At 40.0% G+C, this 25,771-nt stretch overlaps 1 protein-coding gene across 3 annotated transcripts in view; it reads left to right on the forward strand.

Moving 5' to 3' along the window:
• The window catches only part of Mctp2 (multiple C2 and transmembrane domain containing 2), a 230,825-nt gene that overhangs the window by 74,714 nt on the left and 130,340 nt on the right, over window positions 1-25,771 (forward strand). For 2 of the 3 annotated variants that reach the window (XM_052160741.1, XM_052160751.1), the window contains exons 5-9: window positions 8,700-8,842; window positions 9,643-9,719; window positions 10,102-10,213; window positions 13,627-13,662; window positions 23,788-23,952. In XM_052160741.1, coding sequence (XP_052016701.1) covers window positions 8,700-8,842; window positions 9,643-9,719; window positions 10,102-10,213; window positions 13,627-13,662; window positions 23,788-23,952 — 533 coding nt within the window. Of the gene's footprint in view, window positions 1-8,699; window positions 8,843-9,642; window positions 9,720-10,101; window positions 10,214-13,626; window positions 13,663-23,787; window positions 23,953-25,771 lie in introns of those variants that run through there. The other variant, XM_052160753.1, reaches the window with a different exon arrangement.

Consider the following 25,771-nt stretch of genomic DNA (forward strand, 5'->3'; position numbering starts at 1 on the left):
TTTTATTTTTTCAATTTTAGGACCTGAATAAAAACTTAGCTTTTTTTTTCTTTCCCAAAATGGCTTTTAGACAAACTAGGAGAAATCTTTCTTTCCCTAATGATTAGAATGCCCTTTTTCAATGACTATACACACAAGCGCCATACATTCTAGCCGTGCTTCCTTGACTTTAGCTGGCTTTTTGCCGATCTGTCCCCGAGTGCAAGAGTCAGGTGCGCATCATAGTGTGACTTCATCTTTACCGCCCAATTTTTGATTTTGCAAACCCTTGGCTCTGCTTCGTGCTGGCATCCCTTCTCTGAACACCAGATGGCATGAGATCCTCACTGTGAATGTGCAACAGGACAAAAACCTATGGGCCCCTGTGTCAGAAGCAAACCTGAATGCTTGCTCGAATGCAAACCCCATGTGGGTTTTCCCCCTCATGCCTGATGGTGTTGGAGCTTGTAAAATCAGTGACCACAGCTGAGTTTGGAATCTGTTTCTCTGGGCCCTCTTCCCACTCTGTATAGATCCCATAAGACATGCTGCTCCTAAAAGCCTTTGTGTTTTCCCATTTCTGAGGGCTCACTGGGGACTGTTGGTGCTTGGTTTTGTTTTGAGACTCCGGTACACTCCTGCCATGCTTCTAATGTTTGGTGCTTGTCCAGTCTGCTGAGCCAGTTTCCACCTAATCCTTTCTCAGTGCTCATGATGGACCCAGGAAAGAGAGCCTGGACTTCCTCCTGTGTTTGCTGTACCCGTCTTCTCCACTGACATGAGGTTACCCTAGCATAGTTTTTCATCTGCTTGTGTGGGAATTCTCTGTGTCGGTGAGTGTCTGTTGTCAGGCGTGGTGCGGTATGTGATTTGTCCCCTGAAGTGCTCCAGGTAGCCTTTGTTCATCTTGCTCCGTTGTCTTTTGTACATGTATGTTCTGCTTGCGAGTATGTGTGCTTCTCTGTCTTTATGCCCTCCCATTTTACTTGCAGCCTTTGTTTCCATTGTTACAAGGATGGTCAGGCACGAGATTTACAGAAGTTTACACTCATGCATGTGTCTGGTTGCATATGAAGAAAAGGGATGTAGACATTGTCTGCCTGGCCATTCCACCAAAACCTAACCGGCTCAATCCTGTATTCACCAAATAACTAATTTCCTGTAATTACTGAATCCATATATTTAACAGAGAGTTATGATAGCTGTATCATACATACATATGCATCATGGGTAAAAAGGGCATATATATGATCTGAACATTCAAAAATAGCTTTTGACTGTATTTGGCTCATTAGCAATGGGTTAGGAAGGCAAAAATCAAAGTAGCATGTTAAAAATATTTAAAATTTGGCTTATTTAAATTTATTTTTATTTTATGTTTATGAGTGTGTGCCTTGTATACCTTGGCACATGTGTACCTTGGGCATGTGTACCTTGGGCATGTCTAGAACTCATAGAAGCAGAAGATGCTAGAAGCCAGAAGAGGGTGTCAGGCACACTCGGAAATGGAGTGAGAGATGGTTGTGAGGCTCCACACAGGTGCTGTCAACTGAACCCAGGTCATCTTCCAGAGTGAATGCTCTTAGTTAGCTATTGAACCAGCTCTCCAGCACTCTACAAAACTTTTATACAAACAAAATGATAGGTACAGGATATGTTGTAGCATAGTCTATGGAGCCAAAAAATGGAAGATTAATGGTGGAAAAGAGATGAAACTGAAAGGGAATCCAGGTGGTAAAGGGAAGGGATTCTCAGAAGGTAGAGACAGGTGTTATGGGATGTGGCTGGAGGGAACCATGTGGAAGTCTTGTGGCTAGGAGAATACTGCAGCATTGATAAATTCTATTATTTATCTCATTCAGGTTTTTATGAATTTCATAAACAGAGGAAGTTTCTGGTAAAACCAAGACTTTCAGATAATTAATTGTGCCATAAGTGAATTCCTGAAACATTGTTCAGTCAAGTAGATATCTGTGCTTACTTTTACCATACATACCTGTGCATTCCCTGAGGCAATTTACTCAAAGTAAAACCAGGGCCAGAACTACTTAGGGAGCCACTGGAGATTTTATACTTCGGTGATCCCCTTAGAGGACAGAAGTTGTTCCCATTCAATTAGGGTAGATACTTAGCAAAACTTGTTTTAAGGACAGTGGAACACTGAGGAGAACACAGCTCTTCTGGGGTTGAAAATGGGAAAGCGAATCCCTAAAGCAGACAGCTGCTGTCTGCAGTAGTAGCCAGGCCTGGGACAGTTGGTCTATTCTCAGGGAGATCCCTGGCTTGGGATTCTTCTGCACCCACATGCTGTGTAAGAAGTGATTCCTCCTCCTTGTATGAAGAAGGAAACCGCTCCCTTTCTGTTATCCCTCTGGTTTCTGAATGGAATTGTCAAGGGTGCGGTATGCAGGCATTGTTCTGTCTGCGTGGCTCCACGTGTTCATGGGAATTTAAAAGTTTGAATTTTGTACACGGCTATCTCTTTCCAGAATACCTTAGAATATTTCAAAGAAGTTTTACTGAATGTATGGAATTTCTGAATTCCTAAATAAAGAATTTAAGATTACATTTTTTTCTCTCCCATCTCCTTAAACAGAAGGTGATAGAAACTTCCATGCCTTCAGAGATAGCAATAAAGAAACTTTATAGGAAGGAATTAGTCATGTGAATTACCTTGGATGTTAAAACAAAGTAAATGGACATTAGAACTACATAAATGGTCATTTGCTCTCCCGTTTTTAAATGTAACTGAATAGCGATGCTAAAAATAGCCCTTATGGAGGAGGCGTCCTTGGTAACTCCTGGAGCTGGCTGTCGTTAAAGTAGATTGGCTTGTTTGTTCTCAAGGGGATCCTTTGAGAACGGCAGTTTTCCGTATTGCAGAGGATAGTATAGTGTAAGGAAATTGAGCGAATTATTCAAGATTACACAGTTACTCACAAGATGTTGGTGCACTAACTTTAGCCATAGGCACATACCCTTTTCTCTGCCAGTTCAGATATGGATGGATTTAATATTATATTTATAGAAATTCCAAGCATTGCTTTCTATATTCATATTTTTTATAAATGCCTTCTGAGAAAGTTTTAAGTTGTATTTATACTGCTGTAATCTACTTAGAGAGACTTTTGTTTATTATTACTATTATTTTTATTTTGTGTGTGTGTGTGTCCCTGTGTGTATGTGTGTACACATACTGTCTGTCTGTGAGTGGTTTCATGCACGCTGAGGTATATATGTGGAGGTCAGTGGACAGTGTTTGAAAGTCACTTCCTTCGCAGTGAGATTACGAGGGATCAATTTCTTCAGGCTTGTACAACCAACACTTTCATTCACTAAGCCAGCTCATTGGTCCTGTTAATAGGGTTTAATACTTCACAGTATGTTTTAAATTTTCCAAGCAAGAACACGGAGGAGCCATCTCAAATGACTCTGGTGACACACTCCTCTGCTTGGGCAGAACCCCACTCTAGATGACAAGTATGACTGAGGAATTGTTTTTTTGTTATTTTCTACTTTTCTATTTTCAAAGGCATTTGTGGTGTTTGTGTGTGTGTGTGTGTGTGTATATGAATTTGGAAGTCCCAGGTTGATGACTGGAATCATCTTGATATATATTTTCACACCTATTTAATGCATTTACACCTACTTATATGCATATAATATATGTATTTAATTTATTGATTATATAAACATATATCAATATAAATGATACATATACCAGTATATATTTATTATTTATATGTTATATTATTAAATATTTATTTATTACAATTTATAATTTATTATAGCAAATATAATTTATTATAATAGATATATATTCAATATATTATAAAATATTTATTTTTATTCTTTGGTAGGCCCTTTTAATTAGAGCCAATGCTCATACATCTAATTAGTCTCTTCTGGGATGCCGGCTCCTGCTCACTCAGTCTGGAACTGTAGATAAGATGCCAGGCATACCCAGCACAGACCTGGGTTTTGGGGATCTAAAAACATTTCTCAGCAGGCATTTTAACTCCTGGCCCCCACCCCCACACGAGGTTCTTAGGGCCTGAGCTCAGTTCTTTCCTACAGCACTAGGCCCAGCTACCAGGAGTCCTTGCTTTGTCCCCCTTCTCCTTCATTCTAAATCATAAGCTGCTGTCAGATTTATATGTGCAAAGCCTGGCTCTGATCATTTTACTCTCCTCCCGAGTGGACCTAAATTTCCTTCCTCTTCATACTAAAATAACTCCAGATGGACCAAAAACCTAAGTATAAAAAAAGAAAATGTATATAAAAAAAAATCAATGGGAAGAAACACTGCTGAATTAATTTGAAATCTTACAGTTAAGGGGTGGGGGCGGGGGAATGCTGCTAAGAAGGACGTGGAAGCACAGAGCCAGAAGTCAGACCTTGGTTAATTTCATTAAATAAAAGCAAAAGTAACTTACGGCCAGTAATAACTCGTTAAATAAATTCTGACAAGCTGTGTAGTTGGTGAGCAGTTCCATAAGGAAGCATTTGCTGCAGTTGCAGTCAGAAGACCAGCTGATCCCACAGAAAGATAACAAAGTGATTAGGACAACAAGCTGATTGACAAACACAAATCGACCTCGCAGCAGCAGGAAAGTCACCGAAAGGGTTGAAGACAGGGGGAGGCGGAGGTTCTTTATTTTCTCTCCACCTGCTAATAGATTAAAATAAAGGTTTAAAATATTTGGTATTAAGGAATATAAAAAGAGATGGGAAGATTGTTTGCTCAGAGTTTGCTAGGTGTTTAGAAGATTTACTTTATTTATAGGTGTGTGTGTGTGTGTGTGCGCGCGCGCGCGCGCGCGCGTGTATACATGCTATGTATGTGGGAGACCTGAGTGGGGTCTCCTGCAAGAGCAGCAAGCTCTCCTTTCCACAGAGCCCATGTTCCTGCCCCTGCATCTGACGAGCTTTAGATAGCAATTATATAATGTCTGTTAGAACCAGGAGGAGCCTCTGTCATGCTAACTGTGTTACAAACTTGCTATAGAACTGGGATTCCAGGACAGATATTGAAGCCTGCCTGTTGAACTCCTGTCCACAGTAAACTCTCAGCTACTTGCCGACACTGATACAGCACAGTAAGGGTATGTTTAGTTGCACATACACCGGGAGGTGCGTATTGTTGGCGTGACCCAAGCTTCAGGGCATATTACTTGAGAAAAATGCAGTCATTTAAAAACGATTCTTATATTTTCCCGTAAAACACCTAAGAAACTGCTTATGGATATCACGCCATACAAATGGGATCTGGGACCAGTAAAAGGATGGGGCTTTGTTTCATATTGTACCTTTCAAAGTTGTGGGCATATGTTACTTTTACTTTAAAAAAAATAAAAAGGCTGAACAGGAAATAAAACACCCACATTTCTTGCAGAATAATAACTAAGCCTTTATTGTACATGTTGAGGGCACTTAGGTCTCTGACTTAAAACAGCCTGCTGTAATCTATTTTTTTTTTCCTCTTCAATTTCTGGGTTCACTGAAATGCTTGCTTAACATTATAACTCTAATTATTTTGGGGGTCTCCCCTCTGCTCCAATGACCCCAGTCTTTGTTGCTGTTTCCTTCCAGGTGGACTTCCACTCTTGAGCCCTCACTGACATGAGGTAGAAATTTCCTACCTACTGTCGAGCAGAACTGCACAGCAGGTTTATTTCTTTTGAGCCTTACCCACCTGGACCACATGTTGTGTGGTAGGGTGGCCTTGCAATCAGATACAGAAAAGCAAGATCCTTTGTTGATAAGTCTTTGCCACACCTAGGGTATCTAGCAAACAGCAAGACTTGGAAGAGACTGGAAGTATTTGTGGTCTGGTGGCCTGGTTGAAAGGTACACAGAGAGTGGGGATCTCTAGGTTAGTGGACCTGAGCAGGAACAACCATGATCCAATAGTTCTTAGGAGGGGGATTTAGTGCCTCTCGGCTGCAGGGATTATGACCAGCTACCAGTTTCTCTTGCAGATACGTCTATCCCCAGGGATGTGTATGGAGTTAGTTCCAGTGTCTTCGTTGATTCTATAATCCATGGGTATACAACTCCTTTATATAGAGCATTGTGTATAAACTGCCATGTATGTGTGTGTAGGTATGTGTGCTATTATATATAAGCTATCATAAGAAATCTGTATAACTACATGCATTTCTCTTCATCTTTTGCCTCATCTGTAGTTGAGTTGTACAATATCCTTGCCATGTAAGTCAATAGTTGTGTTGTGTGTGGGATAATGACCGTGACAGGAGTCTGTACTTATTCATTAAGGATGCATTTTACATATTTAAAAATACGTTGTCGCCCATGATTGGTTGTATCTGTACATCGGTTTATAGAAGCTACCGTCCTTGTAGCATGGGAGAAGGTGACTGGCCCTGGGCCCTAAGAGTCTTGGCACAGCCTGGTCTCCACTTCTCCACTAAAAGTATCCACTACCACAAAGAGCCTCTTTGTATTTGAAGCTCCCCGTGAAGAAGGTTAAAGTCCACCCATTCAGGTGTCTGGCTCAGCATCTGTATAATGTGGGAGTCACATTCCTGAGCTGCTGGCCCCCTTTCAGAACCTGCTTAGTTGAGATGCCACTTCCCTGACAGTCAGGCACTTAGGCTCAGAGAGGGAAAAAAAAATCACCATGCGCTCCCCCCTCCTCACAAATTTTCTCTAACAATTAACACTGCACTAACTTGACACCCTCTTTCCTTGTTTGGCTTTGTAAACCATGGTCCTTTTTTTTTTCTTTCTATTAATTCCAGACATTAATATTTTCTTTCATGCAACTGCCGCCATTCACCCGTGAAACAGTTTGAACATTATGTAGCTGTCAAGATGCTTGGGGATTACCCAGTATGCCTTGCCTGTGAGAAAGTGACACCGCAGAGGCCGAGGTTTGAGATGTTTATTTTGAGAGTACGCTGACAAGCATGAAGGTCTGATCCCAGAGTGGCAATTTCATTTAATTAAAGGCCTCTTTTTATTATAGCTCCCCCCCACACTTTTTTTTATATATATATATCAGGATGATTGTTAAAGCCTGACTAGCCAGAGGTGTTCTCTCAGGCTGCTGAAGGAGGGGTGAGCAGATGCTCACTCGCCAGTGAGAGTTCCACTGAGTGCCTGGGAATGCATTTATTTTTACTAGCCCTCCAGAACTGTTCGGCATGGGTATGTGTTTCAAACGAAGGCTGGGCTTCTGTTCCTATGCTGCCAAACTGTAGATGGTGGAGTTAGACACATACGATTTATTTCTGTAGATTATTTGAATTTCTTTGTTTAAAGTTAGTACCCTTGTATGACATGAATGCTAGTTCAGAAAGCTCCGGCTTTAGTAAAGCTATTGACATTACATAGTGTATACCACCTTGTTCTATAGGCATGCCACCTCCCATTCGAATAGCTGGAGAGCATATTCCACTCATTTTCAATGCTTTTGACTATTAGAGCCCCGTGGAAACTTTAAAGGTGCCTAAGAGTCAGGCTGTTAAGGAATGGCAGTTCTTAACGACATGTAACCATTTGTGACAAAGTCGTGGAATTAATTTAGGATAGCGTATTTGTAGGTGGTATCTGATTGATATTCATATCAGAAATTCATTTCAGTGAATGTTCGTAGAGCGTGTCTGGGGCCCTGAATCCAACAGTAGTCCCCCACCCCACGCATCTTCATAGGGCTGGGTTTCCTTCCAAGTCACAAGTTTTATGTTGGTAGCATCCTGAGCAGGCCTTCCCTTCTCTCCCTGCTAATTGCTCATTTTCTCTCGTTTCTTCCCTGATCTGGTGAAGGTGAGCAAGTCTGTCCTTAGCACGTTAGATGATACACGCATTCATGTAACGCACAGGCACAAGGCATACTCCGTGTATTATGTTTCCAAGCTCTTTTTGTTTTAGTTGACCTGAGAAGTGTGAAGGAGGATCTACTACCATCAGGTTTTTGCTTGGGGGCGGGGTTGTATCAACGCCAGGGATATCGTTCATTCTCTTTGGCATCCATTTCAAAGCTCCCCAGGACGGGCCGCTGGGGTCAGCCGTGTCAGCGCTGGGGCCAGCTGAAGGCCTGGTTGATGTGCAGTTCAGCTGGCCGTGGGTGGGGACAATGTCTGGAGCTTTGGTGCAGGTGCTGCGAGGGGGCAGCAAAGAATGCCCACTCTGTTGATTTAATCTCTGTGCCCCCCCCCCGCCCCCGGTTCCAGGCTGAGTCCCCTCACACCATCTTTTGAATCAGTGGTTGCAGAGACCGGTTTATTTATTATGCTTATATTTTAAGGGATAAGATTTTGTTGAATCAACCATCTGCTAAATATTTGGAAGTGACTTCTTTCCCTTTTCATGGACTTTATGCTGATCCTAGGAGGGGCAGGCTTCTCCCCAGGACTCCTGACACTGCCTTGATTTTTTTTTTTTTTTGAATTTATTTTGTGGACAATTGAGGGATGACATACGCACAATGCAACCACATAAAAAGCTCCAAGAGCCCATTCGTATTCAATCACTAAAGATAAAATGGAATTAGTCATCTGCCCTTAAATTGTAGCATTTCTCCCTTCCCGTGACACCTCTAGGGTTTCCCATTGCTGTACAAAGAGACGCTGATCTCCGTGTGTTCTCTGGCTTGCTTCGGGCCTGGGGTCTGTGGCAAAAAATCTCGACTTGATAGAGATGCTAGGTTTTAAAAATTCTGTCTTGTTCTCCTTTTTTTTTTTTTCCTTTTAAAGGCACGAGTGATCCATATGTGAAATTTAAGCTGAACGGGAAGACACTGTACAAAAGTAAAGTGATATATAAGAACTTGAACCCAATTTGGGATGAGATGGTTGTGTTGCCAATACAAAGCCTTGATCAAAAGCTGCGCGTGAAGGTAATAATCCCCGACAGCTTTCAGTTTTCAAACCAGCTCCCGGCTTCAAAATATTTATTCTTCTGTAGTTCTCAGGCCTCCTTAAAAGTGAACGTGCCTCAATTAATCCCTCCACGGTGCTCCAAGACCAGATTAAAATATTAATACCGAAGGAGGAAGTTTTTTAAAGCTTCTTTATGAGATTGTGTTTCCCTCAAATCAGGGACATACATGTGCTACAAAGTCACCATGTACTGTGTAAATAATGGCCTTATTGGCTATATTTAAACTTACTTAGTGTGGAAGAATTATTACTGGCCCTGAAGTGGTGACAAGTGCAGACACTGTTCTCATTAGGAAAAAACTTTATACGTAATAGAGCTACAAGCTACCAGGTGTAAGCATCAATTACGCCAACATCCGGGTTAAAACCATACGAGTTGAGGACAGAATAGGACGGCTGTACAATAGTTAGCAAATTTCTATTTAATTGGCAGATTTGCTCACCGTGGAACATGCTAAGTTTTAATGAGAGGCCAATTAAAGTACAGAGCGAGTCCACGGTGTGTAATATTTTGTTGTATTTGACCACTGCTTCAAAAGTCGTTTTTGCTTTTGTTTTGAGTGCAGTTGGCAAAATAGGCAACTTGTTTCTCTGTACTGACTTGCCTGTAGCTTTATTCAGCTTCACTGTGCAGATTATTGTCATGATTGAAAGATGGATTTCAGAGTCTCCAGCCGATTCTGTATGTTCGTAGGAGGTGGGGTGAACCCAGCTGGTTTGAACAGCCCTGTGTGCTAATGCCCAAACCCTTTTCTAGGTTTACGACCGAGACTTAACCAAGTCTGATTTCATGGGTTCTGCCTTTGTTGTTCTCAAGGACCTTGAACTTAACAGGTAATGTATTTTTACCTTGAATCATTATCGGTGAGTTTTAGAGGAAACTGACATTCATATCAAATGGTGCTTATTTAGATTTTTTTAAAAAATATTGAGGTCCATAATTTAACTATCTGTTTTTATACTTTATTTTAGTGGTAGATCAGGAAACTCAGTGGACCATTGTTAAATTTGATAATGTCAGAGTGTTTTTTCCCCCAGAAAATTTATTTTTACCAAATGTGATTCTCTATCCACACCCTGCTCCCCACAAATACCTCATCATATCTAGTCCTTATGCAGAGGTAGTGGGGCTTTTACCATAAGCTCCTGATGTCTGTACTGTCATGTCCTATTGACAATTAGTGTTAAAAATCCCATGCTGTGTTTTTGCTTGCAGGACTACAGAACACGTTTTAAAATTGGAAGATCCAAACAGTTTAGAAGATGACATGGGAGTGATTGTGTTAAATCTGAACCTAGTTGTAAAACAGGGTGATTTCAAGAGGCATGTAAGTGTGGACCTTTCTGTTTGAACTCTCCATCGTGACAGATGGCTTTTTGAGGACTGTCCAGCACACAGGGTGACTATCAATCGTGTACGAAGGGGGAGAAGTAAAACATTTGCATCAATTATCAGTGCGTGGTTATGAATGTTCTCTCTCATGAACTACTGCTCAGACAACCCAGGTAATAAGAAGTTACCTGGCTGACTTAAGGTATGGTTAGGATTGCTATTAAACTCAGAGTGTTTTGCCTAGCTAAACAAACCCTTGGAAATACAGTTTTCTTAGGTATCAGAGTTTCCCTTTAGTCGTTCTTAGATTCTGGGTAACTTTTATATATTCAGTGATGCAATCAGTTCCCAGCATTTAATGTTTACATCACGGATTCTGAGGTGATCCAGTGTAAACTTACAAGAAGGCCTTTGCCTTCTTGCTGTTGCTTTTAGCTGCTGGCTTTTTCACCGCACGTGTATTTGTGAAAATGTAAATTTTAATGTTCACTCATCTACCACATGGAAATTTCTCATTAGCACACTATATAGTGGCAAAGTCTGCCCCACCAGCGAAGCCTTCGATTTTGTTAAGATAAGACAGAAAGTCTGTTCTTACAAGTAAACATGCTGATGAAAATTATAATCTCATTTTCATATTCATGGATTTCATATTATAATTCCAATAATTAAAATAAGAACACAGTGTGTTTGATTACAATTGACTGAAAGATTAAAAAAAAAAAAGCTGAAGGAGTGACAGGAGAAAGAATATTTGTGTTACATTTGAACCTGCATAGAATCCAATATGAAAATCTGAAGCCTGTTCACAAGTTAGACTTCTGTTAATACCTTCTAAAGGAAAGTAAATATTCTTCACTTTAGCTATTACTTAATCTTTCTGTTGGAATTTATTTCATAATGAAGACTATATCTAATTTACTAGTTAATTCCCAGAAGCTAGCTTAAAGTAATAGGAGAAGTGTACTGAAAATTAACACCCATTCTGTTCTAATAATTTCTTGGGTGCTTTTTGTAAAGTTGGTTTCTCTCATGGAAATGGCTGAGTCTTTTGAGTTTTTATATGTCTAGCTAGACCTGTGTTCAGCAATCATATTGCATTTCAGTGGCATTTCAGTACCATCACATTTGGAATTTTAAAGGAGCAGCAGTTTGGTTTAAATTTATCTCACACTGGAAAGCAATTAATGTGAGAAGCAGCTTGGGTGTGCACTTTTGATGCATCTGGAACTCTGTCTTTTCAAGGCTCAAAGAGTATCTTCTGTCTTCATCTAATTTAGTCTGGCTTCTCTTAATATTTGAACCCCATTCCCTGCCTCCTCTGTTGAGGTTGTTAGAATCTCTGCTTACCGTGTGCTCGCCTTATGCCCAGTAGAAGCCAACTGTACAGTGGATTATATAGACTCTGAAAGCAGAATCACTCAGAGGACCCCCTGTCTAATTTACTTTGCATTATAACTTCCGTTTTTTGCTTTATACAATTGATCTAAGTATTACCAATGGGTCAATAATGGAGGGATGCTTTGTTTTGAACCATATATAGTATCCCACTTACAGGACTATCATGGCCTATTTGGGTATAATAAATAGAAAAAATATCTGTTTTCTTTTTATTAAGTGGATAATAGATGGCATTTTTATTCAGGGTTTTTAATGTGGAAACGACTTTCCCTGTTGGTCCTAGAGGCAGTAGATTTATGTCATTAGTGTGCTTGGTTTATACATTTCCCCTAATGTGTGAACTGAGGAGGAGTGTTGGTTTGGAATCTTAGTCTTGTACCCATTTTTCTTGCTAACAGTAAGTCACGTTTGCTGGCTTTTGAACCAAGGTGACAATAACCTTCTTAAGATGTGCAGCGTGTGTCTGTGCTGGGTATCTGAGCATGGCAAACTTGGCCCTGACTGGGAAGAGAGTAGGATCATAATTAGCATTGTGGGCCTTGTCAGCAAACTGTCTATGTTTGGCTCCCAGACCTACCAAGACTCCATCAAATCTACAGGCTTATTTAACCTCTCTGAGGTGTTTCCCTCATGCATGGGTAAGAGCGAGGGTACCATCATGGGGATTGGCACTATCATGGCATGATCAACTAAGGGTGCCAGACCGGGTAGAAAAACTCTGTATATGGTAGTTTGTAGCATTGTAGTAAGGTAGATATCATGCTACAGAAAATTAAATATTTATACAAAAGAAAAAAAAAAGACCTAGTATATTTATGCCTCTTTGAAGTTGTCATTAATTTCAGTGATTGGATTAAGTGAAAATACTTGATACTTTTATTGAGAAAATACCTGCCCATTTTATTTTAAGGCCTATTTGTAGTACCTGGCACTATGGTCAGGTGTACAACGATGCCGTCACCATTTTTCCAGGACAGGGATTATGAGCATGAGCCGTAAGGGTCCCCCGTCTTGCCTTAGTTGTTGCTAGTGAACTGGAAGTGAACTTCTCCTGACAGTTATCCGTTTTCAGGCTTCCTCTTGATTGAGAAGGCATTAGCAGAGCAAACATGCCATTTACCTCCATTTTTTCTCTTCCTTGAGCATTAGAGTAGATGTGGTCAGCTTGGTGAGATTCACAATTAAATTGCAGGATCATGGGTTTTGCCACATTTTCACAAGCAGGATGCTAGTGAGCCAGCCAAAGCATTGTGTTTTTTGGATACTGACTTGGGAGGGAAGGATTTTACTGAAAGAAAATTTCAACCATACATAAAATTGAACAGCATTTTCAGGACAAAGGAGAGATCAGAAAAAGAACAGTGTGAAATGCATTGGCCTTCAACCCCTTTCCCTTTCTTCACATTCGCTTGATCCACTAAATTAATTTAATTGGACAATAATGATTCTAAAGGTTTTTTTTTTAGTATTTTTTAATTAGCCTACAAATATCAGATTTCCATGTGGCATAAGTTCTGCATTCTTTTCTGTTAGTTCAACTATCAAGATTTAACCTTTGAAAGTACAGAATTATGTTTTCTATTAAGTAAATTTATGGATGACCTGAACAGGAACTGACATTAGTTAAAGAATTTACAGTTTTTCAGAGCTCCCTAAACATTGTCAGTAGAAGAAATCTAATATTCTCCTTTTGGAAGATGAAATTATACTATTTTATTTATTTAAAAAATGTTCTTACTGAGATTGAATGGTCTTTGTCTGCCAAGACTAATCCACTCTGAGTACTTTGAAGAAATAAATGATTAGTACAGTCACCTAAGTGTGACATTTCTTTGTTTCTAGTTTATATTTTACATGAGCTTATTGAGGGGAGTGATGGGTAATGTTAACTTTCAGATTTGGGAATAATTGAATATAATCTACATTATATGGTAAAATAGTTTAATTGCATTATTAAGGAGCCAATGTTTCTCTTTTTCATTTTGGCATCTTCACTATAAATTGAAGCGTTGGTCCAATCGGAAGCGGATAAGCGCCAGCAAGGTAAGTTTGCTTGTTTTTGTCTTTATATAATTTGGAGAAAACTTCATATTTTTGATAAATACCTCTCTCTCTCTCTCTCTCTCTCTCTGTGTGTGTGTGTGTGTGTGTAGTATTGTTCAGACTTGATTTGTAACAGCATTCTTTACTTCTTACTGTTTTAATAAATAAAAAGCGAAGGAGCTTTCGTTAGAGTTTCATTAAGTTAGGGCATGACCAGATGTTGGAACTTGTGCTTGTTTGAGTGGTGACATTTTATATGTACCGGGCATGTTAGGACTTTATACTTCATTAAGCTTGGAACACTTAGACTGTGGCATGGTTAGCTGCTGTCCCTTCAGGAAGTTATTTGCCATGAAAAGCTAATGCAAGTGCTTCAGGGGCCACGTGAAGACTGGCAGAATCTCTGGCAGCCCTTATAACTCTCAGTCACATCTTCTGGACCAAAACTATTTCTCAATTTGTTAAGTAGAAATATTTCTTCATGCAGTGCTGGTGGGTTATAAATCATTAATATATCTAAGCAATTGTATGATATTTTACAGTTTACACAAGTAAGAATTCCAAGGAAAGGGTTCTTATTTAATCTTTTATTAAGTTAATAAATTAGATAACTAAATGGGAAAATTATTCTAAAAGCAATCCCACCCAAAGTATTTTTTAACTTAAGTTTGCAACTCTTGCTCCTTTATCAAGAGATGTAGAATTCTAGTTAAGTGATGTAGTACTTTAGGATCTTTGTCAAATTTGATTTCAGAGTGCTGGGGCTAATTTGTCCCTATAGTAGAACGAGTAGAACAATCACTTGACTAAGCACCAGTGTGTCTGTGCGTATACAATTTCTAATTATACATGTACAATACCCTTGACTATTTCCCCATACAATGTGGAGTCTGCATGCAAATCAAGAATTCTTAATCTATTTGAGAGAGAGACAAAGGGAGACACACAGAGAGATAGAGAGATATATAGAAAGTGAATAAGCCTCTCTTGCATCGGAAATCTGTAGGTGCCAATGATCTCATGGCACAGTCAGATTCCAGTATATGCTTTCTGCATTTTAAACATTTTAACAGAATTATGTCAAGGTAATAACTGGTCCTCCTCCCCACCTCACTGGGTTCCTTGCTCTTTGGTCAGAAACAGGAGAGGGCATGATAACAATGGTGTGCCGTGTTCTCGGACACTGTCCACCTTTGCCTTATCCCTGCACAGTCACTAGAGGGTAGGAGAACATCATTTCTCACTGCAGAAGGGAGTCTGCTTCTTGCTCTCTGTATTAAGAGTTGCTGTAACCACCCAAAGCAGTAAAGCTTCCCAGAATGCCTTGGTGAAGCCTGACAAAGCAGTATTTTCTCCTTTATTGATTCTGCTACTGCACTAAAACACTGGTACTGTACATCAATAACCGTCTTTACTTAGGGAGCTTCAGTCTGTGGAAGAGCACTGGCAGTTTGTGGGAGAACATAAAGGCGAGAAACAGAAATTGTGAGCCTGGGGAATATTGGAGCCTAGGGTGGACAGGAGAGGTTATGGAACAATGGCCAAAGGAATGAAGAGGGGTAGGAAAAATGTCGACGGCTTGGATAAAGATATCAAAAATATGAAGGGTACAGGGGATCCAGAGAGCAGTATTTATATATAGATACAACAGAGTTATGTGTTGAGGCTGAGCTGAGGGTCTTATTTCTCTCTTACTTTCTGGGATTTTGACTTCAGTGTGTGCTGGGCTTAGCAATGTAATAAATGCCCAAAGCTAGTACCTATATTTAGTAACATTCCAGACAAGTAAAAATTTGGTGTATACAAGATATTCATATGTGAGACATGAAGATTATACATTGGTGAACACTTAATGGTGTCACTTTTTTTGCATTGGAAAGTATACAGTTTAAGGAGGAAACTGAGACAGCTAGTAAACTGTCTTATGAAAAAGAGTCGCTCAGTAATTATACACCCATTGCCATTAACACTATAAACATATATAAAGTTCTCTGATCATATCCCCTTTGATATTTTAAACCACAAATGTCTTTAATTATTTAAAAATATTTTGTATGTACAAATGTTTGTTGCATATGTACCTGTATAACACATGCAGGCCTGGTACTTCTGGAGTCCAAAGGAAGGAGTTGAATCCCCTGGAACTAGAGTTGCAGATGGCCGGGTGCTGCCATGTAGATGTTTGGTATTGAACTTGGAAGCTCTAGAAGAGTGGCTCTCAGCCAGTGGGTCGCCACCCCTAGGGATGAGGGGAGTCACATATGAGATACTTATATTTGGAGTCATAACAGTAGAAAATTTGTAGGAATGTAGCAACAAAATAATTGCATTATTGGGGCTCACCACAACATAAGACACTGTGTTATAGGATTGTAGTGTTAGGAAGGTTGAGAACCACTGGAAGTACAACCAGTGCTCTTAGCTCCTAAACCATTTCTCTACCCCATACAACCTTCATTTTTAGGATTTTCATATTATACTTAACCTTAGAAAATGTCTGATATGAGGATTACTTTGATGTGAATAAAAAAAATATACTTCTGTACTACTTAATTCATAACAGGGATTTTTAACCTCAATCTGATTTTGACAGTGTCTTTATTTAGATGATTGCTTCTTTTTCTCTGTAACTTTTGTATTTTTTTTGGGGGGGGGGTTACCTCAAATGTTCCTGAATAAGAGTGTCTTTACGGTATGTTTTAAAATGTATCTTTGATATTTTGCCCTAGATTTCAATGGGATAGATATAGAAGGATGGCTTTTTAAGATAGACTTAGCTTCCATGTAGAAAATCTTTTAAAATGACCATTGGATGGAATGAAGAAATCAGGGTTCTATATAATGGATCACAGACTGGAACTCCTATTTTTCCCATTTCTGCTACGCAGTAGCCAGTGAACCCCGGGCTGCTCATAGACTCACTTGGGTATACTGTGATGCCTGCTGCAGCTCTACGTAAGAATACTCACAGCAGTTCTGACCTTCAGACTGTTTAATGCACGAGGGGATACAACAGTAACTAGAGATAGGGATAACAGATCCTTGGTGGTGGTACCTAGACAGCTTGTATCTCTCTCTCTCTCTCTCTCTCTCTCTCTCCCCCCCCCCTACTCCTATCTCTCTGTCTCTCCCTTTCTGTCTCGTGCATGTTCATGTATGCACACACACACACACACACACACACACACACACACACACACACACACGGAGAAAGTTGTAGGGAGAGGCTCTCCTCATCAGGTCTGTGGATGTCTGAACACATGTTCCTTTAGCTATGGATTTCCTGTGCCTTCTATGCATTTTCATTGGGATGAGACCATACCCTGCCTTGTCTCTTTCTTGACCTTATGATTCACACATTAATATGTCAGCTATCTGAGATAAGAGAGGACCCACGCTAGTATAACATTTTTATCGCCTGTTATGAAATTCCTTGACTAGTAGTGCCAACTTTTGGCCCGTTTGGCTTTGTAGACTTTTATTGCAGTTTTTCTGTGTTATTGTGGTTGCTGAGCTCTGCCGGCTCCACTTTCTCGCTCCCCCTAATCATCTGTGCTCCAGCTGGCTCGGTACAGCAAGAGAAATTGGCACAAAGCTTATTCGCTACAGAAGAACTTAGACTGCAGGAGGCTAGTGAAATAATTTGATGGGACTCCTGTCTGTCTGCCTGCCTGCCTGTCTAACCAAACCTCACCCAGGAAGAGGAGTGAGTTTAATGATTGCTTTGTCTGTTTGTAGTTAGGGTAAAAAAAAAAAAAAAAAAAAAAAAAAAGAGAGAGAAAAAGTTTCTACCCAAATGGTGGTGTCTCTCCGTCAACTGTCTGGTTAAATAGGTCTTACCATACACATTTCTCTGTGTGAACTCCTGATACCTTATTGGGGTGTGAGCCTGGACGTAGTGTGAAGGAGTCCCTGATACATGAAGAAACATTCAAGGGGTCCAGGGTGCCGTGTGTTTCCTCACACACACTCTGGTGAGCAGTTTGCTGTACTTTTGGTTTGTTCATTTCCATCTGTACATGGCCTTCAGTGTCTGATCATAGTAACACAGTTGCACTATATGCTTTTCTGGTTAAACTCACAGGCTTGGAATTATATGTTCAGACTGCCAGATCTCTCCTCCCTCTCTCTCTCTCTCTCTCTCTCTCTCTCTCTCTCTCTCTCTGCATGTTGGTTGTTTATATTTAAATCTAGGGGATCTACATATTTCTGTCTTCTTCTTCGAAGTATGTATTATCTGTCATTTAGTGCTCTCCTCTATCTTTATTTTGTTAACTCTTGATGCTAGGAATAGAACTCCTCCAGGTGTTCGGCTAAACACACACTCTACCACTGAGCTCCACCCTTGCCCTGTCTCTGTCTAGTTGTTGTCTGCTGTCTGTAAGTCTAGTTGTGGCCCTGCATAGACTCATGCTGAGTGTCTCAACCCTGACCCTTCTGCTGCCTTTTAAGAAGCTGAGGTCAACATGAAATGAGGCACAGTGACTTCTGGGGTTTTTCTGCTTTCTGGAAGCTGCAACCATGTTCAGGTCAGGCTGTCAACCCGCTAGGGCTCTGTAAGCTTCTATGTGCTCTGGGACAGAGAGTCAGGGCACCATCTTCCTAGGTACCTGATCATATCTGTCTCCTCAGTAGCATTAGAATCAGGCTTGCACCAAAATTTGTCATGGAGCATTATCTTATAGTGGGAATGCTGTCCTGGAGTGTAAGTGTGAATTTGAGAATTTGAGTGTGTAGGATGAGAGAGTCTCCAGGGCCATATCACAAGGCCATCTCCTAGTCCTGTGTGGGGGTAGCAAGGGGCCCAAGGTTTTGCACAAGGAAGCTTTGGAGAAGACTAGAGTGACCCAGAAAATGAGACACAGTAGCATGGATGTGTGCCCGTTCAAGATAATGGAGCCACCCAGAAAGAGGCAGGGATCATAGTAGAGTTCAAACAACTTGTTTCTAAATATAACTCCTGAACCAGTCACATTTGAAAATTGTTATAATTATTTTTAAAGATTATTTTAAAACTGTTTTTGCCTTATAGATGTGAGACAAGTTTTTACCACACAGCTGTAACTTAAAGCACATGATGTAGATGAAATTGGCCTCAAATGTATACTGGTCAGCCTACTTCAGTCTCTTCCCTTCATCCCTTCAAGGATTGAGATTATGGGTGTGCACCACCATGCTCAGCTTAAATGTAATTTCTTCCTTCCTTGTTAATAATATAAAATGTGTTTTTCTTGTCCCAAATTTAGAGAGACATTGATGACAATACAGTACTAGTCTATTTATTAAATATTTTCTTAATTTAGTTTTTATTTCTTTACATATAAAACGTGAGTGATATTTCCTTATAACTAAGAAGATGAAATAAAGACAGCACTTTTATAACTCTAGACACAGACTGTGTTTTTATATCATTGGAACTTTTGATACAACCACATCTACAATATAAATCTTATCTCCCATGTACATGTATGTGTGGGAAACGTAGAAAGTTTTCTTTGTATCCTTAGTTGAGAATTTTATGTGGTTCTGGCAGCCCTTATGGCCCAGGACACTCTTTGGATGATGTAAGAAATTGCAGAGGAAGGCCTGTTCCAGAAACCGGCTCCCTGCATGTGTGGGTCTGCTCTCCCTGTGCTGTAAAGCTGTTGACAGGAAGCAGTAGTTTTACATGCTGAAAACACTTGAAAGGAATATTTCAGTAAAGGCCTTTATAGACTGGGTGCTTTTCTTCAGCTTCACAAAGGAATGGTCAAGAGAGGTAGAACCTCACTTTTCTAGTTAATTTTGGGACAGTGGTGGTTGGATTTTTAATTTTTTTCATGCATTTGCTTCTGTTGGCTGCCTGTGTTGTCACAGAGACTTTACAACCATCATGGGTGGATAGGATGCATTCCACAGACTTTCACATTGCCATCACCTAAAAAATTAATATATTGTATAGTATTTTGCATGTCCCTTGCCCATAGGAGTCACTGCTTTTGATCATTACTCTGTTTGTTTGTTTGTTTATTCTGTGTGGTATTTATATGTGAGTAGCACGTGAGCATCTGTGTGTGACTGGTGTGTGTGTGTGTGTGTGTCTGTGTGTGTCTGTGTGTGTCTGTGTGGAGGTTTGATGAAACCCTTGGCTATCCTGCTTTATCAATCTCTGCCTTGTTCCTTAGGATAGGGTGGTTCACTGAGCCTGGAGCCAATCTTTTGACCTAAACTAGCTAGGAGTTTAGCTCCAGCCATTTTTCTTTCTCCATCTACATTTACACTGCTAGCAACTCACGGCCATGCCTGTCTTTATGTAGGTGCTGTGCCAGAGGCTCTGACCGTCTATCTGTGTGCTTATGAAACACATGCTCTTAATCCCTGAAACATCCCCCCAGAGCCTGATCTGCCCGTGTGTCTTTCATTACCTTTTCTCCCTCCCTTTGTTTCTCCTCTTCTGATATTCATGTGGACTTTCCATTCTGGAGATTGCAGGGAACAGTTGAATGTAGTCTTGCTGTTGATGGCCATAGATGTTCCTCTTACCTCCTAACATCATGGTCTACCTTGATGTCACCAGGCTGCAAGTCATTACGTAAACCCTGTATAAATGCATTCACTTTGAGAATCCACTCCAGTGTGAGAACCTTTTGAGATGCTTAAATGAGTCTTGGTACCTCCTTGAAGTGAGCAGAAGTTCCCATTGCATACGGGTGGCTCCTTTTCTTCGAGCTGAGCCTGGGTATAGGATTGTGGTGACTTAGAACTAAATAAATCACTGGGGGGTGAGGGGGTGTTTCATTTGCATGAAAATCAGTATATTTAACAAGCTGAAGATCACACCCTGTTTTTATTTTTCTATTAATAATTAATGGATGCGCTTTCAATGGATGTCACTTTTTCCTTCTAAGAAGAATGAATGTAGTTCATATGGTGTGGGGGCCCAGACACAGAGAGATGAATGGATCATATAGAAATACTAAAAGGTTCTGATCCTTGGGGAGGAAAGAGGAAAATAACAGAACCCTGATGCACTATATTTTATCCCTCCTGTCTGGGGAGGAATTAGGGTCAGGACCCAGAAACTTTGCTCTATCAGCTGGTGTTTGTTTCAGCTCAGGTGGGGTGGGTTTCCCCTTTGATGGGTCATTTCCTCCTTGCCTATCGTATTCCAGGCTGCATTAAGATGACAAATCTCCCTTGTAGGCAGGGACAGAGACAAGAAAATCCAAGTATTCAGCTAACTGAGTGAGTGCAGACGAGTTGTGGGGAGAAAGGAGAAGTTTGAAGAACAGACTAGAGCTCACTAACCTGGCTGGGCAGTAGAGCAGACAGTGGGTGACTCTGTCTGTCTGTCTGTCTTCAGGAAGGAATGCTGAAGAAAGTATAAAGAATGTCTCTAGATCACATACAACTACATAGATATAGGTTTTGCAAGCAAAATGATTTTTAAGGTCAAATGAGTAGAATAAACATCATGCTTTCTTTTATATCTGCGAACTATGCAATAAATAATTCTCCTCTCCCACCCTGCCTTGGGTGGGGGTAGGGGGGTAAAAACTTGGCCAGTGAATGAGCAAGACTATCAGATCAAACATGACTGCGTTAAATACTAAAATGTTCAAAGTCCGACTGAGATAGATAAAGGCTTTGATGGAAAGAGGATATTTCCCAGGGACATTACAAGCCATAATCCAGATGTTCCGCTGTAACACAACGAGTGTCCATGGATAGATCAGGAGCTTCAGCCAAGCCCTGCCTGACGCAGACCTCGGCTTTGCCCTCCCATGCTGTTACGCCATATGGAACCCATCTCCAGCCCCCTTAATAACCAGCTTTGGATTCCATTTTCACAGAGCTCACAGAGCTAAGTGGGGCTGCTTCATAGACAAGTTAGACAGAGGCCTTTCCAAGGTAAACATCCAATTTGAAATTAGGACATACTGCACTGCAGAATTATTTTAGGGCATATTTCACGGACACGCTGCCATTTTTCTTAGGCAATTGCCAGACTGTAGGATGCCCTTTGATCCTTTGTGGACATTACTCCCCGTTTTATAAAAGGGATTTTGAAATAGTTGCAGTGTTGAGGGAGGAATATATCTGTCGGAACTTTGAAGCATGGCCGTGGGACAGGTCATGCTTTAGCTCGTTGGTTAGGAGTCAAACTTTTAAGAAGAAAAAAAAAAAACCAGCAAAAGAGGGAATTACCACCGACTTATGAATCAAAATCTCATTTGTTCCTTTAAAGGCAGACATTTCAACCTGTGCACTCAGAAAGCTATAAAAAGCATAAGTATATATTCTGTGTTCATATGTACATCTGTAGATGAGGACACACATAGATGTATGTCTGTGTTGGGTGCTGCTTTTGTGATGTGATTTCAGTAAAGTCATTTAATTTAAACTATTTTGCATCTCTTGTTATTGAATATATTGTAGAGAAGACTAAGTGATCATCAGGGTTAAGAGATCTTTGTCTTCTTGGAGAAGAGATTCTGTTCTCTTTCATTATTTTTCAACTTCATGTTCTGGTCTGCATTAGTATCTCAAAATTAGTCTCTCTCTCTCTCTCTCTCTCTCTCTCTCTCTCTCTCTCTCTCACACACACACACACACACACACATACACATACACATACACATATACATATACACAGAAGAAAATCATTATGATTGGGAGTACATCCTTCTGTAAAAGTAATTTTATTTAATGTTAGCACACAATTTTCATCAAAATATACAGAGTGGCACTGATAACATCATTTCTTGAGAATGATGGAGTGACAGAGTTGGATCAAATAATCTCATATATTATTAATATGGACCTGACTTATTACTTGTAGCATAAATTGTGACTTCTGGGTGTTTGAACAAATTGGGGTCTAAGTGGCCAGAAAGACATAGTAAGCAGATGATGATGACAGGAATGGCTACACAGAGTTAGCCATGCATTGGTTTGTCCTGATGCTCAATTCCGTTTACATTCTTCAGTCCAGGGATCCTTTCCACTAAAGAAAAATATATGCTCGTTCCAATTCCCTTATCAAGTAGACTTTGGAGATGAAGTCTGACAACTAAATGCAGCATGTGGATCATATGAAAATTCTAACTCAAAACGACGAAGTATGAAGAGACCACTGAGAGATGGGTACAAAGGGAGCCCTGTAGGGTGCAGCACAATGCTAAAGGGAGGACGGTTTCTTTTGTTGAGTGTCATGGTGCCATTTTGGTTCCATAGTACCAAATATGGATTTCTCACTCAAATATTGTAGGAAGGCATGGTGAAGAGAGAGATGAAATGAGATCATTGGAAAGTTGAACGTAGTGGGTGAGGGCATGGAGGTTGGTTCTACAGCTTATTCCATTGAGTTTTGTGGGAGCTGAAAATGTACATTAATGGGCATTAGAAAAGGCGCAGCCACCATCTTGCTGCCACCATCTTGGTCATTTCATAATAGATTTTTTTCCTTCTGTCTATATTGTGTTTTAAGGGCTATATAAATAAAATAATTTAGACAAAGAAAAACAATAGATTGAATTACATAGTCTTCAGGATCTCTGAAATGGACTTTATACTTTCCTTCCCATCCCACCTGGCCCCACCTCACCCTCTAGATCCACACAGCTTACTTGGCTAGTTAGGTGACTGTAAATGTTAAATAGCTTCCCAGAAAACGGGGCAATAGTCTAGATGCACTAAACTACACTTTGGGCTGTGGTTCCTCTCACTGTCATGGAACTTTTAAAAATATTAGCCTGAAGAATGAGGGGGAGACAGGATAAACTAATTGTGATAGGTAAAGTCCACAGTCATTATTGTTGAATCCCCAGAAGTGTTTTGTCTCTTAGTGCTCTGTTTTCAAAAGTGCCTTTCTCCCCCTCAAACAGCCAAAGCCAAGTTCAAGGAATCCTATGCTCTTTGGAGTGGGAGCATAGACCACGGCCCAAGCCACTTATTGTTGGCATGTATCTTTTGCTTACAGTGGAAGCAACTCACAGACCAGGGAGCATAGATCTGCAAAACCAAGGAATACTAAGGCTTTTTTCCCCAGGCTGAAAAAGGGAGGACTGGAATTCCTGTGTTCGTGTCTGCCAGACTCACTTTCAAGAGCAACCAACATTTATTTATTTATTTATTTATTCCTAGTCCTCCTTGATCCGCAACCTACGCCTCTCAGAGTCCCTGCGGAAGAACCAGCTCTGGAATGGGGTTATAAGTATAACTCTCTTGGAAGGGAAGAATGTCTCAGGAGGGAACATGACAGAGATGTTTGTCCAGTTAAAACTGGGAGACCAGAGGTACAAGAGCAAGGTAAGTTCTGTTAATTCCACAAGGGAGAATATCATCTTTCTGTTCAATAAAGATGAAAAATCACCCCACTCTATATTGCTCAAGAGTGGAGCCAACTAATGTTAGCCTTCCCCCCAGCCATGTTAAATAGCATCCCAGAAAACAGGGCAATAGTCTAGATGCACTAAACTACAGTGGGTATCGCTTAGTGTAATTCATTTTCACATGTATTTCAGAGATAGGAAAGCTTAACACCTCATAGTTCTGCATGCGTGACATCTTCAGTGTGAGAATAAGCTTCAGTGTGGGCTTTGTAGACTGCAGGAAAAGGGTAGATGAGTGTTCTTCATAGCTCTAAAAGAAAGCAGCTTTCTACTTGAGAACATTAAAATGTTGGAAAGAAGTAAAAATAGTTTCAAAACTGTATGTCCTGTTTTATTTTTCCCTTGTTTGTCTGAACGCCAAAACTAGATCTGATGTTTCTAGGGTTTGCTGATTTTTTTGTTGTTTTCCTTTTTGTTTAAAAAAAAAAAAAAAAAAAAAACAGTAAGACCCAACTGCATAAAATACTAAAAAATAACAAGTATTTTAACTGTTTAAAAATATAAATAAATTGTCTCATCCTACAAATACCTCTATATAGTTCTTAATCTTAGTAATTTGGTGTGGACTGAATTTAAAAAAATCATCATTTTCAAACCATGGCAATTAATTAGTTTTTATCTTTTCTATAACTATTTTATAACTCTCAGATAGGAATAGTTGACATGTTTTATGGGAGTTAAATGGGCCTTAGGGTTTCCTGGTACCCAGGAAGCAGCTGAGTAGATATAGACAAGTTGGGGAAGGAGACAGGAGCACAGGAAGCTGTGTGCTGCTCAAATTTCAATGCAAAAAAAAAAAAATCCAGCATTAGACATCCTTTACTCTGAGGCACATAGTGAACAAAAGCATACAAAATAAATAAATTAAATAAATCAATAAATAATAAATCAGCTTGAGTGGGATCTGAGATAAGCAGAGAATCATCTCAAGCAGATCATATCTGGCAGTCTGCCCCAGAGTGTATGGGAATGATCACTTCCCTCTACTGAACAGTCCTTTGGCAGTCATGGTCAGGCTAAGGATCTGTGGAAAGCTCATTTATCCCCATGAACATTTAGCTATTCAGTGGGAGGTAATGTATAGCATTAGAGCAATGTTCGCCATATTCCCTATGGAACAGGCTACATTGAATTTGTATTTCTATGACATATTTTTCCCCTTGGAATCTAAGCTCTGTTATCTGATATGATTAAAATGGTGTAAAAAACTGAGTGAAATGTGTTTATATGACATGACAAGAACTGGGGCATGTGTGAGGTGCTTGTTCACCATGCTTTTTTTTTTTCTAATCATAGAAATAGTTGGTGCTGATTTAAGTGTTGGTCTATAGCCTTAAGGCCAGATCAAGTCACCAACGTTTGAAATATCTAGTCACAAAATTTGTCTCCATAAAAGAAAGTGCAAATCCTATCAACAAAACCACCCATAGGCAATTTGGTCACACTTAGAAAACACAGGACCGTGTGTGTGTGATTTTTCTAAAGTTCTTGTTAATGTTTAAAGTATGGTAAAATAAAATTTTCCAGTTTTCCCTTTGTCATAGCATTGGGATTTAGTATCTTTGGACTGAAAAATAGACATATATTATAAGATAGTATAAAGTTTCTACCTAATGTATCAAGAAGATTTTAATTGACTCTACAAAGTGTTTATTTATCTGATGCTTAGGCCTGGCCTAATATACATCAGCACAAACATCACTAGCATTTGACATAACAGTTAATGCTATCTTCTG

This window comes from Apodemus sylvaticus, chromosome 1 (genome assembly GCF_947179515.1).
Source record: "Apodemus sylvaticus chromosome 1, mApoSyl1.1, whole genome shotgun sequence".
NCBI lineage: Eukaryota > Metazoa > Chordata > Mammalia > Rodentia > Muridae > Apodemus > Apodemus sylvaticus.